The sequence below is a fragment of the Amblyomma americanum genome, chromosome 10 (genome assembly GCF_052857255.1).
Source record: "Amblyomma americanum isolate KBUSLIRL-KWMA chromosome 10, ASM5285725v1, whole genome shotgun sequence".
In the NCBI taxonomy this organism is placed as follows: domain Eukaryota; kingdom Metazoa; phylum Arthropoda; class Arachnida; order Ixodida; family Ixodidae; genus Amblyomma; species Amblyomma americanum.
In genome coordinates, this window is record NC_135506.1 from 52224540 (window position 1) to 52242180 (window position 17641).

Below are 17641 nucleotides of genomic sequence, written 5' to 3' on the forward strand. Positions count from 1 at the left end.
GAACCCGACCGCGGCGGCTGCGTTTCTACGGAGGCAAAACGCTAAGGCGCCCGTGTGCTGTGCTATGTCAGTGCACGTTAAAGATCTCCAGGTGGTCGAAAATATTCCGGAGCTCTCCACTACAACGCCTCTTTCTTCCTTTGTTTTCTCACCCCTTACTTTATCCCTAGCCTTACGGCGCGGTACTGGTGTCTACTGGGATGTAAGACAGATACTGCGCCATTTCCTTTTATCAAAAGCCAGTTTTTCTCGAACACACTTCTCCCTCCTCGTCGACCTCACACAAGCCTAACTCTTCACCTTTGTCCAAGCCTACGCCCTTGACATAATTCCTGTCGACAAAAGCACCGTCCCGGTGCTAAGGTGAAGACTTATCAGGGGCGTGGTATAGTTTGAGCCGAGCCACAAGTAGTATACATCAGTCACATGGCGGGTGGATGCCGTCGCAGAAGAGACTGGACTAATTTCGTACGTGACGTCAATTGCCTGGCGGAGGGCTCGATAACGGCCGGTATATCGGAAAGCAGCTTTTCATACAGCCCAACGCGGGAGTGGGACACCATAGAATGACGAAGGATCCAAAGGCGAAGTGGACGTCACGATGTCGGTTCTCGTCAATGTCCTGCTTTGCAATTGAGATGAATAGAGACAAGCGTGAGCAACCTGGCGCACCATATCGGCACGTGCAATGGCATCCTCTACGTACTCCGTGGTAGTAGCGATGGCTGGGCGGTAACGTGTTCAAAGGCAAGTGAGGGTCCTGACCGAGCAAAAAATAGAAAGGAGAGAAGCAGAAGGTTTCATGGTGGTGTAAATTATAAGCAAATGTGGTAAAACTTCGTCCCAATCGCGATGTTCGGCAGTGACGTGCACAGATTATATATATCCGAGTGTTCGATTCAGGCGTTCGGTAAGTCCATAATATGAGGATGGTAGGCTGTAGAGTCTGTGCTAGGTAGAGCAAGACCGCAGGCTGTTGTCCACGACTTTTGAATAGAAATAACGTCCGCGGTCGGTGAGGAGTTCCCGTGGTAAAAGATGATGTCGTGCAGAATAAAGTCCGCAACATCTGTAGCGCAGCTTGTCGGCAACGGACATGAGACGGCATATTTTGTAGCGATAGCTACGTTACGGTAGCGTTCTGAGCCTTCGGCGTGGCGGTGCCGCCACCCCCACCCTGTCACGTGGATGGTCTCGTGATGCGGAGCAACTGCCGGCGGCGCGGCGCCGTGGCTGATCACGTGGTTGGTCAGGTGACCAAGTGCCACCCTGCCAGCTGTAGCTATCGCGTCACTCCAAGTTTAACCAGAGAAAATTCGCCGCCAATTTTTTGGCATAGTTGGCGGCGAGAGCAATCCATTTATTGCCTCATCGGGTGGGCGGAGCAGCGCCAAGAAGGATGAGACCGACGCTATAGAAAGGAGCGGGAGGTATGTCAGCAGGCTGGGGGTGACGAGCAGGCAGTACAGATTTTTTCGCGCCTTGACACGCGTCGCAGACGGCGACATAGCGATGGACAGAACAGTAATCCTGGTCAAAATAAACGGCGGCGGACGCGGTTGTATGTGCGAGACACACCTAGGTGTTCGGCAGTTGGGAGGTCCTGAGGTTCCGACAAGACAGCCGAGAGCAGGCGCTGAGGCACGACAAGCAGCAAGTCACACCTGTCACGGTAGAGATTGCGTCGGTACAGAATGCCATCTTGAAGCACAAAAAGCCGCAGTGAGAAATCGAGGCGGGTAGCGGCGAGTCCTTCAACCATCACGCATAACGAAGGATCGCGTTGCTGTTGGTTTTTTGAGGAAAGGAAATAGTGCAGTATCTGTCTTACATCTCGGCTACAGAGAACTAGAATACTATCCTAGTGGCGCGACCGGAAGGGCGCGGGCGTGCCGTTTGGCGTAGAAACCACCAGGTGGCGCCAATGCAACTTTTTCTAGCGGCGTCGTCGCTGGAGCTTGTGTGTTCCTCCGAGTCGTTGTTCTGGTGTGGTGTACTAATACGCCTGTAGTTAATAAACATGCATGCCATTTGCTTCAACTAGCTTCAGCGTAACCTCATAGGCACCTTGTTTTCCCCCTTTGAGCATTTCGGCGATGATGAAAAATCGCGTCGTCGTATGCCGTCTGCTACCGAGAACGGGCGCCGGGCAATGAGAGGCTCACGGATTTTCCGGTGGATGTTAGTTGTCTAGGTGCGTCTTTTGCCAGGCTGATATTGTTTACCTGCGATTATAGTTTGGTGCCATGGGTTTTAACGTCCTAAAGCAACTCAGGCTATTAGGGACGCCGTAATAGAGGGTTCTGGATATTTCGACCACCCGGGTTCTTTTTAACGTGCACTGACATCGCGTACAGTACACGGGCCTCTAGCATATTGCCTCCATCAAAATGGGATCGGCGCGACCAGGATCAAACCGGTGTCTTTTGAGTCAGCATCCGAGCAAAATAACCACTGAGCTACCGCGGCGACTTAATTATAGAGAACTACACCCCTCATTCATCTGTGCGCGCGCGTACGTGTGATCTAGTCTTACGGAAATCAGTTATTTCCTGAGACGTTTAAGCGGCCTCAAAAACGCATTTTGTTGAGAAAATTTTGCCCATGACTGAAAATATTTCCAACCAAATTTTAGGCAAATTTTACTTGCAGTGTATGCATTACGTAAGCCAGGTTGATAATACACTGGAGGCGAGCATTATACTTTTATTGGCAAGTGGGGATATGTAAAAGAAAAACTGAAGCAAATATTGGTTTGATGGCAGGCACATTATTGGCGTAACTAGCCAATTAGGTTACATAGAAATTTCATCCGTGGAAACAAGGCTGGGCTTGCAGCTACCCTAACAGGGTGCTTCGCAGATCTAAGTGCATCGACTCATTTTCAGGGATTTAAAAGCTTGGCATTTCCGGTTGTTGCTGCTATTGATGTTTTTCATAAAAAAGTGAAGGCGGATGTTACGTAAAAGCAGTAAGCTCTGCAACAACATTCTCACAGTGGTCTGGACAGCCAAGTCAAAGCTCTGTTTTTGCCTTAACCACATCTACAATATCAATGATACTGTCTGCATGTAGTTCTAGGAGGCTAAAACATGTTGTGAAAGCATTTTCTAGGTCAGCTACAAATTTTTGTAGGGCGGCAGCGGGATACAGAAGACTACCGTTGTCTTTTATGCGAGTGAACTGGCTTAATTGGTTTGATCATAGAAGGTTGTGGCCAAGTAGTACACCAGGGTGGCCAAATCCTAGTCTGGTGAGAGAGTGCGTTGTCGGTTCTGGTTACCGAGATCAGGCCGCACTCCAGGCCTGGTTATGCAATTCCATCGACACGCGTTTTTTTTATTATTTTAAACCCGGTGGAGAATTGCGCGGCACCAGGATTTGAACCCCGGTCCTCTTGCACGCGAGGCGGATGTTCTACCTCTACGCCATCGCTGCGTCAATTACGCAATTGACGGGTTCAAATCCTGGTGCCGCGCAATTCTCCACCGGGTTTAAAACAAAAAAAAAATCCGCGTGTCGATGGAATTGCATAACCAGGCCTGGAGTGCGGCCTGATCTCGGTAACCAGAACCGACAACGCACTCTCTCACCAGAGCAGGATTTGGCCACCCTGGTGTAGTACTTGGCCACAACCTTCTTTGATCAAACCAATTAACCCTCGGCCCTCAGTTCCCAGCGGCTGCAGAGAAACTGACCACGGCGGCGGTCAGACCTGTGACACCGCGGAGGGTGCTAAGAATCTCTGGCTCCGGACAGGCCGCCATTGGAATCTGAACCTGGCAACGTTTAACGCTAGAACTTTAGCTAGTGAGGCTAGCCTAGCAGTGCTGTTCGAGGAACTAGCGGGAATTAAATGGGATGTGATAGGGCTTAGCGAAGTTAGGAGGACAGGTGAGGCGAATACAGTACTAAAGGACGGACACATACTGTGCTATCGCGGGTTAGAGGGTAGACGAGAACTAGGTGTGGGTTTCCTCATTAATAAGGATATAGCTGGCAACGTAGAGGAGTTCTACAGTATTAACGAGAGGGTAGCAGCTATAGTAATTAGGCTGAATAAGAGGTACAAGCTGAAAGTGGTGCAGGCATACGCACCCACATCCAGCCATGATGACCAGACCGTTGAAAGCTTCTATGAGGACGTAGAATCAGCAATGAATAGAGCAAAATCGCAGTACACTGTACTGATGGGCGACTTCAATGCGAAGGTGGGCAAGAAGCAGGCTGACGACCACGCGGTAGGTGACTATGGGATAGGCTCTAGAAATAGCAGGGGAGAGTTATTAGTCGAATTCGCGGATAGAAATAATTTACGGATCATGAATACCTTCTTCCGCAAACGAGAAAACAGGAAGTGGACCTGGAAGAGCCCCAATGGTGAGATTAAAAATGAAATAGACTTCATACTATGCGCTAAACCTGGCATCATTCAGGATGTGGCCGTCCTCGGAAGGGTGCGTTGCAGCGACCATAGAATGGTAAGGTCTAGAATTAGCCTAGACTTGAAGAGGGAACGGAAAAAGCTAGCGAAGAAGAAGACCATTAACGAGTTAGCCGTAAGAGGGAAAGCACAGGAGTTTAGGATAGCGCTGCAAAACAGATACTCGGCTTTAACTCAGGAAGATGATCTTGATGTTCATTCAATGCACGATAACCTGACATCAATAATTACGGAGTGCGCAGTAGAAGTAGGCGGTAGGACAGTTCGAAAAGATACCGGGAAGCTATCTCAGGTGACGAAAGATCTGATTAAGAAGCGCCAAAACATGAGGGCATCTAACCCTACCGAAAGAATAGAACTAACGGAGCTATCAAAGTTAATAAATAAGCGCAAAGTAGCCGACATAAGGAAGTTTAATATGGAGAGAATCGAGCATGCTCTAAAGAACGGAGGTAGCCTAAAAACAGTGAAGAGGAAACTAGGCATAGGTAAAAACCAGATGTATGCATTAAGAGACAAGCAGGGCAATGTCATTAGCAATATGGATAAGATAGTTAACGTAGCCGAAGAGTTCTACACAGACCTGTACAGTAGCCAATGTAATCAGAACGCTAATGAGAAAGACAGTAGTGCACAGCAATGCGTCATCCCGCCAGTAACGAAAGATGAAGTAAAGAAAGCCTTAGAAGCAATGAAAAGGGGAAAAGCAGCTGGGGAGGATCAGGTAACAGCAGATCTGTTGAAGGATGGAGGGGACATCGTGCTAGAAAAACTAGCCACCCTGTATACGCAATGCCTTATGACCTCGACTGTACCAGAAGCTGGGAAGAATGCAAACATTATCTTAATTCATAAGAAGGGAGACGCCAAGGACTTGAAAAATTACAGGCCGATCAGCTTACTATCCGTTGCCTACAAAGTATTTACTAAGGTAATCGCTAATAGAGTCAGGGCAACGTTACACTTTAATCAACCAAATGATCAGGCAGGCTTTCGTAAAGGATATTCCACAATAGATCATATTCACACTATCAATCATGTGATAGAGAAATGCGCAGAATATAACCAACCTCTATATATAGCTTTCATTGATTACGAGAAAGCATTCGACTCAGTTTAAACCCCAGCAGTCATACAGGCATTGCGTAACCAGGGGGTAGAAGAGCCTTATGTCAAAATACTGGGAGATATATATAGCAACTGCACAGCTACTATAGTCCTCCATAAAGTCAGCAATAAAATTTCAATAAGGAAGGGCGTCAGGCATGGAGAAACGATCTCGCCAATGCTGTTCACCGCATGTTTACAGGAGGTATTTCGAGGCCTCAATTGGGAACAGTTGGGAATAAGAATAAATGGAGAATACCTAAATAATCTGCGATTTGCTGAGGACATTGCCTTGCTGAGTCACTCAGGAGGTGAACTGCAAATCATGATCAATGAGTTAGACAGGCAGAGCAGATCGATGCGTCTAAAAATTAACATGCAGAAAACCAAGGTAATGTTCAACAGCCTAGCAAGGGAACAACAGTTCACAATTGGCAGCGAGAGCCTAGAAATTGTGACGGAATACGTCTACTTAGGGCAGGTAGTGACAGCTGATTCGGATCATGAGAGGGAGATAACTAGAAGGATAAGAATGGGGTGGAAAACGTATATGGCAAACTCTCGCAGATCATGAGTGGCAGTTTACCAATTTCCCTCAAGAGAAAGCGTACAACAGCTGTATCTTACCGGTGCTCACCTACGAAGCAGGAATGTGGAGGCTAACGAAAAGGGTCCAGCTTAACTTAAGTACTGCACAGCGAGTCATGGAAAGGGAAATGATAGGCGTAACGTTAAGAGACCGGAAGCGGGCAGAATGGGTGAGGGAACAAACACGGGTTAATGACATCCTAGTAGAAATCAAGAGAAAGAAATGGGCTTGGGCAGGGCATGTAATGCGAAGGCAAGATAACCGCTGGTCCTTAAGGGTAACGGAGTGGATTCCAAGAGAAAGTAAGAAGAGCAGGGGGCGGCAGGTTAGGTGGGCGGATGAGATTAAGAAGTTTGCAGGCAAAGGGTGGATGCAGCTGGCACAGAATAGGGTTAATTGGAGAGACATGGGAGAGGCCTTTGCCCTGCAGTGGGTGTAGTAATGCTGCTGCTGCTGCTGCTCATGATGATGATGATGATGATGATGATGATGAACTGGCTAGGTTTAAGTTCCCAGTCACCTCTTTGGTCAAGAAAAGCAAATTGAGGCAGCTTTCACAGCCCGTCTTCAGGACACATTTCCTGTCCACATAACCAGCTATATAAAATATTAGCCGGCTGTCACTTGATGCCACAGGGCAAGTGGAATGGTCTGGGGGTATAATTTCGGGAACACTGCGTTTGCTGCATCTATGTTGCCTGCATCAAGCAGTTTATCAACAAGTTCCTTCCTGCTACTATGGGAGCTTTGCTGGCCAGCATCTGCATCCAAAAGGGAACAGCACGGATTTCTCGTGAATAATTTCAAGTTTGGTGTCTCTTCGTATCAATGTTGTTGCGAAGAGCACGCTGGCGTCACTGTCGCAATTTATCCGGCCCCGAACGCGTGAATAATATCTGCCAAATCACCCAAGTGCCGGCATTCACCATTGATTTTTGGATCGAAATGTTTTACTGTAGCTGGGCAGAACAGCGTGTTGGTTTGGAGGCCCCGCAGGACGTGTTCTTCTGTTTTGGATGGGCCTTCCGCCGGAGGGGGGTACAGCCGGCGCTGCTCGCTGCAGTAAACTGGGACTGCACAGATTCATAGTAGAGGGGTAGCGCAATTAGGCTGCTCAGGGCGACAAAAGCTTAATATGCGTCCCAAGTCCGGGTTGCCGGTTGGATTAAAAGCGTTAAGGCTGCAGATCTGCGGCTCGTGCTAGTTATCCAACGCGTGTACGATGTAGGCCATTAAGAGCGGCTTTGGTGTTGGGTTGGGTGGAGCAGCACGAGCTACGCTGCTCCCTCAAGAATAAGGTGCGGGAAGCAATTTCCACTGGAGGTAGTGCAGTGACCGATCGGCTCGCGGACATTCTTAATATGTACGTGTATTGTCACAGTAGGAGGCACATACCTAATAGCGGGGTTGGTCAGGACAGCCGAGTATGTGGTGTTAGTTGCGGTCACATGTTAGCAAATGCTGCGTAATCATTTCGTGACAAGAACTACGCTCGAACGCGTTATTCGTGAATAAATAATTTACTCTGTGTCTTTTTGGTGTTGATGCCTGGTTGGTAATGGGATAAAGTACATTATCCAGTTGTTTTGAAAGTCGCACTCTTTTGAGACGCCAGGAGAGTGAATTGCGCTCGAGTTGCGATTCATGAAAGGGGTAGTCATCGTCAGCCACCTGAGTGAGGGCGGGTGGGAGTCATATGCGTACAAAAAATCTTCGTGAGATTGTGGGGTTGGTAGCTTCCCACGTAGCAAATGACTCGCACGTGCGCACGTGTTAGGCAACCTTGAACCTGTTGTCTTTTCCGGTAATGTTCTATGCTTTCCACGACTCTTGAAGTTCTCGTTTAAGTGCACCGACACTGGCGGTCTCAAAATAAATGCGGTGATCAAGGCGCACGGAATGGTCCACAATAGCACTGCGCCCACCTTTTAAAGTTGCGGACACCGTTCCTGTGTTGCCGAAGCCTTTGTGAAAAGTTTTCTACTTCGCCAACCTAACTGGAGGAAAACGCAGCACAGAAAATTTCCTAAACTGCGCCGGGCACTCATTAATTTGGGGCTTGGTCTGTCAGCCCTGGCATGAGGCGCCCTAGGGTTGACGACAGCTTGTCCCACCCCTGCATTCCTGCTGCGCCATAATAGGCGCATGTGTCCCATTGCCATAGTCGTCCCGCCTGGGGCAGCCAGTCGAATCTATTCGCTGATAACGCCCGCGCAGAAGTTCAAACGTCGAGTAGAATGAAGCTCGCGTGACTGCATCAAAATTACGAAAGCGATGTTAAGGAATAGACGGAATTATTGTTTCGTACGAAAATAATCCTTTTGTGCTTTCTGATGGACACCACCGCGGACCACGTTACAGCATTTGTTAGCATTAAATGCTCAGGTTTCCAGGAATTAATTTTTGGTTTTTATCTCCCGGGACACTATTATCATGGAAATAAAGAAGAAACTGTAAAATATACGCCTTCCCGTTTTCGTATTTTGAATTTGCAGGTTAACCCGCCGCGGTGGCTGAGTGTATTTATGGAGCTCGGCTGCTGACCCGAAAGACGCTGGTTCGATCCCGTTCGCAGAGGTCGAATTTCTATGGAGGCGAAATTCTAGAGGTCCGTGTACAGTGCGACGTCAGCGCACATTAATGAACCCGGGGTGGTCGAAATTTCCGAAGCACTTCACTACGGCGTCCCTCATAGCCTGAGTCGCTTTAGGACGTGAAACCCCCCATGAGCTACGTTCCAGCGTTTGTAGGCTTTAACTGCTCAGATTTCCGACGATTATTTCTTTTGTTTTTTATCTCCCAGGCCACTGTTATCATCCCGATAAACTGGAAACGGTGAAAAATTTGCGTGCTAATTTTCGTCTTTTCTTTCTGCAGGTTACCTAGTTGCACTACATCGCTCTCGCGATAACTTCAGCTTCGTCAAGCTCGCACATCGATTGAATTCAACGCTTGAAAGAACCACGGCGTTTTCTGCGCGTGCGCAAGCAAGCCATGTCCTCGAAGGAAGCACGTTGCCTCGAGTAATCTCAGATATCTATGTTCATCAGAGCACGAAATGCCTCGATTTCTGAGGACACGCCCACCGAAAGACCGTCGCCGTCTGCTCAGTCGACACTTTTTCTTATGCCGGGACCATCAGTGTCAAGTTTTTCCTAGAAGCTTGCATTAGGGAGTCATTTGTGAGACAAAGCGCTCGTTTCCAGCGCGTCTGAGCACCGCATGTGAGCCGAGGTGAGCCTCATTCTTGAGATATTTTTGACGTCAATTAGGAACCTTAGAGTTACAGTGGAAGGGATTAGCGCGGTAACTTAATCTCGCTAAGTTCCTGTTGATGAAGTTCGATATGCTAACAGGAGCAACATAAAAAAGCCACAAGGTCGAAAACAGGCGCTCGCACAATACACTTTTCCTGCTGAAGTGTGGGTTTCAGAAGTAGTTGATGCTAATCAACAGTTATTTCGTCATCATAGGCGTTCCCCTCAGCTCCATCGGTCACTGCAGGCTACAGCAGTTCACCTCGAGCTGTTCGTGAACACTTCTTCCGTGCGCCCCTCCTGCCCCTTAAAGAAATAAACTAAGTGGGTGCTTTGTGGCAAAAATCGTGAGATAAGTCATTGCCGCGTCACGACTGGGTATTGGGACCTATTTGCAATTTGATGTCCCGTATTTAGTTGGATCAATTCGGTGTAACCCATTCGATGTCAAACAAAAATATGTCCACGGCTGCTTGCTTATGAGTCTTGTGTAAAAATACCGGAATATATCTATGACGGCTGCACAGCTACAATTGTCCTCCATAAAGTCAGTAAAAAAAAATGGGACACCTGAGTTGCGCGTTAAGGTGTGGCGCGATAGTGTTGACTGTTGCGGAATATATGCGGAATAGGTCATTCTCAACTTTACACTCATGGATCCTTGGGAGTCGTCATACCCCTAATGGCGCTTTGGTGCAGCGGTTAAGCGATGCGCCACAGCCCTTCGATGCCAGGGGCTGGCACTGGCGGGGCTTGACACCAAGGTTGCTCACGAATAACTGACTGAACGTCCGCCAGACCCGGTGGGTAGTTTGCTCACAATCTGGTGGGCAAGCTGCGATGATGCCACGAGGTCACATGACTTAGGTGGTCCATCTATCACCTACGTGGGCCACCTAGGTTCCTTCTCTGGGGATTCTTCGTGCATTTTTCACCCACGGAAAAGGACGCCGATGACGACACCAGCTTTTCTGCGACAGGGGCTCATTAAAGCTATCGCGTTCAAACCGCAATAACGGAGAGTGTTAGGCAGAAACATGGTGTAGCCAGTGATAATCGCCGCCTGTTTGTAAGAGGTATTAGGAGGCCAGGATTTGTAACAGTGGGTAACAAGAGATAATCAACATGTTACTAATCTGCGATTCCCTGATGGTGTGGAAGGCGATCGACATTTATTGGAGGTCCCGGTAGCCGCGGCTGATGAACCGGCGGAGCGGGCAGTCGACGTTGCTGGCCAGGCCGGTCGCCGAAAGCGCTCTCATCAGCGCGAGCGAGCCCGCGCTCCGAGCTTTGTCATCAGCGCCACTGGCGATACCACCGCCGCTACAATGTCATTGTCTTTCAAAACATGATCAATGATGAAAAGATGATCAAGTGCAAAACATGGTCAGTTACTTAGACAGGCTGAGCCAAACGATGGGTCTAAGAGTTAAGGAGCAGAAAACTAAATTAATGTTGAAGAGTCTCGGAAGGAAACAGCAGATTATGATTGCTAGTGAGGCGCTTGAAGTGGAGAGGTAGCGAGAGGTAGTGACTTAGGAAACTAATGACTTAGAATGGCAGTGACCCAGAAAAGCAGTGACTTAGAAAGGCAGCATCTTAGGAAGGTACCGAATTAGGAAGGTAGCGATTTGGAAATGTAGTGGCTTATAAATGTAGTAATTTAGGGCAGGTAATAGCCTCAGATTCAGATCAGTAGGGTGAAACGACTATAAAAAAATTGGGTATAGAGCATTTGGCACGTTCTGTCAGGTCATGAATAGCAGGCTGCCGCTGCGTTGGCTCAGTGGTTATGGCGCTCGGTTGGCTGCTTACTCGAAACACGTAGGTTCAATCCCCTCCTCGGCACTCGAATTCCGATGGAGGTTAAATTGTAGAGTCCCATGTATTGTGCGATGTCAGTGCCAGGTGGTCATCACCAGGTGGTCGTAATTTCGAGAGCATTTGACTACGGCGTTCTGGGTCGCTTTGGGGCGTTAAGCCCCCATAAACCAAAAACCATTTTCCACCTCCAAGCCACTATGTTGTACACTCGTCGATTACAGCAACAACACAAAATTGGCAACAGAAGTTATGTATTGACCGTGAGCATAAATTTCTGCAGCAAATAAACTTTTGGAACTTGTCTTTGTATGAAAGTTATGCCTTTGGAGGAAACATTGCCGTTTCCAGAGGCACATTTAAATCATGCATAAACTGTACAGAACAGTTCACAGTACATTTCTGCATGGCTGAGATGCGGGACCTGCGGTTTTTGAAGGGCGTAAAATATATCACGTTAGTTTAAAATTATACATTCGGAGCTGTTTTTAAAGTTCGATTAGGCAATCTGAGTATTAATACCTGCATCTGCTTCTGTTTACTGCGCGTGTACCTGACTATAAAAAATTGCCTATGATCTATTCGCTGTTTAGATTTTCTCACGTTCTCGACAGCTGCAGGCATGTTGTGTGAGCGCTGATTGTGGAGAATCTTTGAGGGACTGAGACACTTAAACTTCAGTGGCCACCCCACACTTACCTCTCCCTAAACGTTAGGATCGCTAAACCTGGTCTAGAAGCACTTCTGGTAACGGAACTAGCACTCTTTTCCTTTTTAGTGAAGGGTAAAAAAGTGTAGAGCCTCCTGGCACCAGCTGAACCGGGTGGAAATTTTATTCTCTAGAGTGACCAGATGAATACACGTGTCCTCACAGAAAATGTCTTTTAGGATTTTGGCTCTTGGTTTCATCTTAGGGTCGTAATATTAAGACCCTGTTTGAAATTTTAGGGCAGGTAGAAGTGACCTAATACTTTAATGACGTCACAGCTCCTTGTTACTCAAGAGCACTGTCTGCCCCGCATATGACCGATGTTGCTATCGAGGAAAATACTTCGCATGGTTACTGATGAATGCGTCGTTGCAAATCTATGAACGCCAGCTGGTTATCATACATCCGTTTATTATCTTCGTTTGTAACAAAGCCTTAGTTCTCATTCAGCGTCTCCTGCATGAAGAACACAGATGTCGTCTACGTGTGAGCTGGTGTAATGGGGATCCAGGTTGCATCTCTCTCCTTGTCACTGCTTGCACAGAACCTCTAAGGGGCCATTGCAGCCGAAAATAAGTGCTGTAAGGAACTCAGATTCCCATGTTAAATTCTTCGACCCGCTATCTTGTATTACCTTCTATGTACGTTAATTCGGTTGCAAGAGTACATGGAAGGAGCTATCGGTAGCGCCCATGTGCGTTCTAGATCTTATCACCCATCATGTCTTCGCTTCCTTCACTTCACGTGCAGGACATGAAGAAGGACCGACACATCGGTGTCATGAACGCAAGGTACATCAATATATTCGCCAGGTTATGCAAGTTCGCTTGCGTCACCCCAAGGGACATCGTCGACACTTTCAACGAGTTACGCAGCTCTCTCAGTAAAGGAGAATTAAAAGCTTCTGCTCCGTCGTCGTCGCCATCCCGTCGTCCCAAGGGACGCCGCGGTAACATCGGTAAGAGCAGTTCTTCCTAAAGGCGAAGTGTTGTCCTGAATGCTGTAGCGTAGGTACGAGCTGCGCTCAAAGAGGTTGCTATTGCAACTAGCTTTAAAACATATGAAGATCTGCGTAACCACCTGTCCAAAGAAGAATAGTATTGGCTAAGTTACGCAGTGCGGATCTATATGTGCTGGAGAACAGACAAGTGATTGTAGCCCTCCACTGAAACTTGCGCTGGATGTCGTATCACTTAGATGCTGGTTAGATTTTTCTGAAAGCCTTCGATCCGCACTGAATTTAACCAGGCCCTTTGGTCAAAGCGTTTTCTTAACGTGCATTTGCTTTCGTAGGTGCAGCTTTGACTGCAGTGTCTTCATGACCGTTCTAGTGTTGTCTATCCTGAAAAGCAATGCATCGGCATGTGAAAAACAGGCGGATGAAAGGAATCTGGGGAGTTTTTTTCATTGTGTATAGACACGTGAACCTTACAGAGATGAAAGAGAAGATGGTTAAAAAGCGGAGGGGATGAAATATAGGTCACCATACAGAGCAGTCCAAGCGGTGAAGCCGTTCGTGCATTGGTCGAGCGGAGAAGGAATTGCACAGTAAAATACGATGATGCTCGCTTTCGCGTCGGCCAAACAAGACGAAAAAAAGATTTTTGATGCTACGATAGCCTAGTGTTGTGAAAAGCGCTGCAGGATAGATGACCCGAGGTAGTTATGCTTCGACAATTCGTTCAGCCTTCTTGTAGAAATACATTGCGTAGAACACATATTTAGATTAGGCCAAGCCTCAAGGGATCATCATATTGATCCCGATTCGTTACAGTTGGCTTGTTTGTCGTCTCTTTCTGGGCCGGTGCTTGAGCACTGTTTTCCGTGTTATCTTGGTTCAGTGTACGACATAGCGTCCGGCAGTCATCTTGGTAAGAGTCTTGGGTGGCCCTGGTTGGTGAATAGCAAACACCACGGACAACAGCGTTCACTGTTTTTCGTCTGTTTCTTGTCCGTTGCTTGAGCACTGTTTTCCGTTATGTTATCTTGGGTCTGTGTTTTCAATATTTGGTTTTACACGATTAAATGCCAGTTCACTCCAACGTGAACCTTGAAATGTTTACGTATGAAATGCTGGGTCTACACGCTACGATCCGCTGTTCTAACCTCATCTCCATGACACTTTTATGCCACAATCCACAAAAAAATTATGGGGGGATGCAGATTTCAAAACTATTTATGTAGTGTGCTTGTCATAATCATGAAAGCATAGTTTTTGTCTATTCCAAGTATGCATTTAGGTATCGAATATTTCAAATGGAATAGGAGATATAGGGTATCTCGGGGTTTTAATGGGGCTCTTCGTTACAGGCCGTTACCCAAAAAATGTTTTTGAATTATTAGAAATATTTGCAAAACTTTATTACCTACGCTCTGCTTTGTGCGATGATGCCGTTTTAACGCTTGTCTCAGTGAAAATGAATCGCTGGAAAAACCTACCATTCGAACATACAAAGGGTTTGGCTGGTAGTTTAGGAAAGCAACTAAATTTAGTGCAAGTAGCAGTAAGAATAACCGTATCACACAGCTCTACTCTTTACAAATGGATACCAAGCTCAGTTCAACTGCTCAAGGCAAACCAGAGAAAGATCCCGTAAAGCGAAGACTATATCTGCAATATAACGAACAGGGACAAAAAGGCCTGAAGCCTATGTGCACTTCCTGTAGCGTTCCTGCAGTTCCTGTAGCGTTAAATGCGCTGCTGTGATGCCATCTTAAAAGGTGTCGAATGAAACGACGTGAAACTAACTTTAATACTGTATCAAAAATTAAAAATGTTTGCTCCAAATTAGCTTATGGCTGTCATACTTTATTAAGGGCGAGGGAATGTTTTCGTGCATCGATTTTACGCATATTGTACTTCGCCCCGCAGGGGGGCGCCTGCAGCTTGCAGGCGTCGCGACGGTGAGTGGCGTCACCGCGGGTTCCCGAGCATCCGCAGGGACATCCCCGCAAGGGGATGATGGTGAACTGTGCATCACCACGGACCCGAGCACCCGCGCCTCGCCGTGCGTGGCATCGCCGTGTCCGGGGAAAAGGGGATCCTGGTGGTTGAGCCGATGCCGAGCGTTTGGACCCTTAAGGCCCCTCGGCGGAGGCAACACACCACTTTGGCCCCAGCTTCCTGTAGACGGCACCTCCGGCCTGACCCGACCGGGGGAAATCGGCAGTCGTCTTTTCCTTATCCTCCCCTCCATCTTTTACTTTCCTATCATCTTTCTTACAACTCTCCTGTCTCCTCCTCCTTCCTTGGTTTTTTCCTTTTTCCTGGCGGCTAGGGTTAACCCTGTGTGGCGAACTATCCTGGGTTTCGTCATATTCGGTTATAGCAATGGTGTACAGCTGGCGTGGGCAGGACTTGTTTTCAAGTTCCTGTCCTGTCCCCTAGTTGGGCTCCATGGTGGGCGGCTGGCACCAAGGCCGAAGAACAAAATTTTTTATGGCTTCCTCCCTGCTTAATAATGATCGCCCTCTGAAAAGGGGGCGGACCGATGTCACATCCCAGTTTTTCAACAAAAAGAAGACAACTTTCCCTAAGTACCACATCGTCCACAGTAAAGAAACAGAAAAGCCAGCCAGACAAATACCCCCGTTCCTTGTTTCAAGAGTTCTTACAGAATCCCTGGGCCCTCAGTACAAAGTCACAAAGTTGGCTTGTGGTGACCTCCTCCTCGAACTGCTCGACATAACTCAGATTTCAAAGCTTGCAAACATTGAAACTTTTGGCGATATTCCTGTCTCTGTTACACCGCACAGATCATTGAACACAGTACGTGGTGTCATCTCAGATAATGATTTCCTGCACCTAACAGAGGAAGAGATGCTTGAAGGACTGAACCCTCAGAATGTTACCAACGTCCACAGAATTACAATCCGCAAAGACAACAAAGAGATTCCGACAAAACACCTGGTCCTGACGTTTGCCTCATGCACCCTACCCGAGTCAATCGAGGTAGGCTATGCAAAAATCTCCGTTCGCCCTTATATCCCCAACCCTAGACGCGGTTTCAAATGCCAGAAGTTCGGTCACGGCTCCCAGAGCTGCCGCGGCCGCAACACTTGTGCTAAATGTGCCTCCAATGACCACCAATCAGACGGCTGCGACGCCGCGCCACGCTGTGCAAACTGCGAAGGCGAGCACGCTGCTTACTCAAGGTCTTGTCCTGCCTGGAAAAAAGAAAAGGAAATCATTACAATAAAGACAAAAGATAATATCACTTTTAAAGAGGCAAGAAAGCGTTATGCAATGTCGCAAGGCACTTTCTCCTTAACACCCCACACAAACTTCGCCGATGTGGTGCGCGGGCGCGGCGCATCACACCGGTCTCAGGCACCTGCCCAGTTCACACCTAGTGAGGCTGAGGCAGGGCCATCCGCGCCCCTGGCAGATGCAGCGAGAGCTGCTATGCCACCCCCAACAACGGGCCGGCCGTCCTCCAAGTCGGCAGCCCGCAAGGCTTCCTCCGTTCGGGAGAAGTCTACCACCCCCCTGCCCGCGGGTTCCCCGCGGAACTCCAGCGCCTCCATGGAGGCGATGGATACAAGTCAAAGCTCGCCTCGGTCGCAACGGCGACGGGGCTCTCTTGACCGGAAAAAAGAAAAAACCACGATAACAGGCCCTCAACAAGGAGGGACCTGAGGTCTCAAAACACTCCTCCTTAAAATAATCATGGCGTTCCTTATCCACTGGAACTGCCGTCGAATTTTAAATAACTACAGCGATGCAACAGATCTCCTACGCTCTATGTCTCCTGTAGCACTGTGCCTTCAGGAGACCAATTTGGGACCTTTACAAAAAAATATTTTTAAGAATTATAAAGTCTTTCGCCGTGACCGTGAGCAGGCAGATAGGCTCTCTGGAGGTGTTGCTGTCGTTGTTAAGAGCGGTGTTGCAACACGTGAAATCCAGCTGCAGACGAATTATGAAGCCATTGCAGTCACCGTCATTAGCTTTAAAACAATTACCATATGTTCAGTATACCTTCAGCCACACCTCACAGTAACACTTCATGACCTAGAATCACTTTTTAATCAGCTACCAGAGCCATATCTGGTAGTTGGGGATTTTAATGCACACTCCCCTTTCTGGGGGAGTGAACAGACAGACACTAGGGGCCGTATATTAGAAGATTTTATTCTGTGCAATAATGTTTGCCTACTCAATACAGGCAAACCCACATATTGCTCTCCAGCCTCAGGAATAATGAGTTGCATAGATTTATCTTTTAGCTCTTCTTCCGTTTTTACCGATTTTAAGTGGGATGTTCTCGATAACCCGTACGGAAGCGATCATCTTCCGGTAGTGATTAACTTTTCATCGCCACCATCAGTCATCCCTAGTAAACCACGCCGTTGGAAACTACACCTAGCCGACTGGCAACTATTTAGAGAAAAGGCTAGCCTGGAGAAATTATTTTCAAGCAGTCTTAACGTTGACGAACTAAATGAAATTTTTACAAGCTGCATTATTGATGCTGCGTGCCAAGCTATTCCGCAATCGTCAGGAATAGTACGACAAAACAACAAGGTATAGTACACGCAGGAATGCCGGGAAGCAAAAAAGAAGCAAAATAAAGCTTGGGGAGTTTTTCGAAGATACCCAACTCAAGATAACCTCATCAACTTTAAAAAGACGAGAGCAAAAGCTCGGTACATCCGCCGAAATGCCGAAAGAACATCATGGAGAAGCTACGTATCATGCATAAATAGTTCAG

The 17641-nt window shown here is 47.7% G+C and overlaps 1 protein-coding gene across 1 annotated transcript in view; it reads left to right on the top strand.

Annotated features, from left to right (window-relative positions):
• The first annotated feature begins 12647 nt into the window (after positions 1 to 12647).
• LOC144108299 (uncharacterized) overlaps positions 12648 to 17641 on the top strand; it is a 30894-nt gene continuing 25900 nt past the window's right edge. Inside the window, exon 1 of the mRNA XM_077641564.1 lies at positions 12648 to 12885. Within this exon, the coding sequence (XP_077497690.1) occupies positions 12648 to 12885 (238 nt within the window). The remainder of the gene's footprint in view (positions 12886 to 17641) is intronic.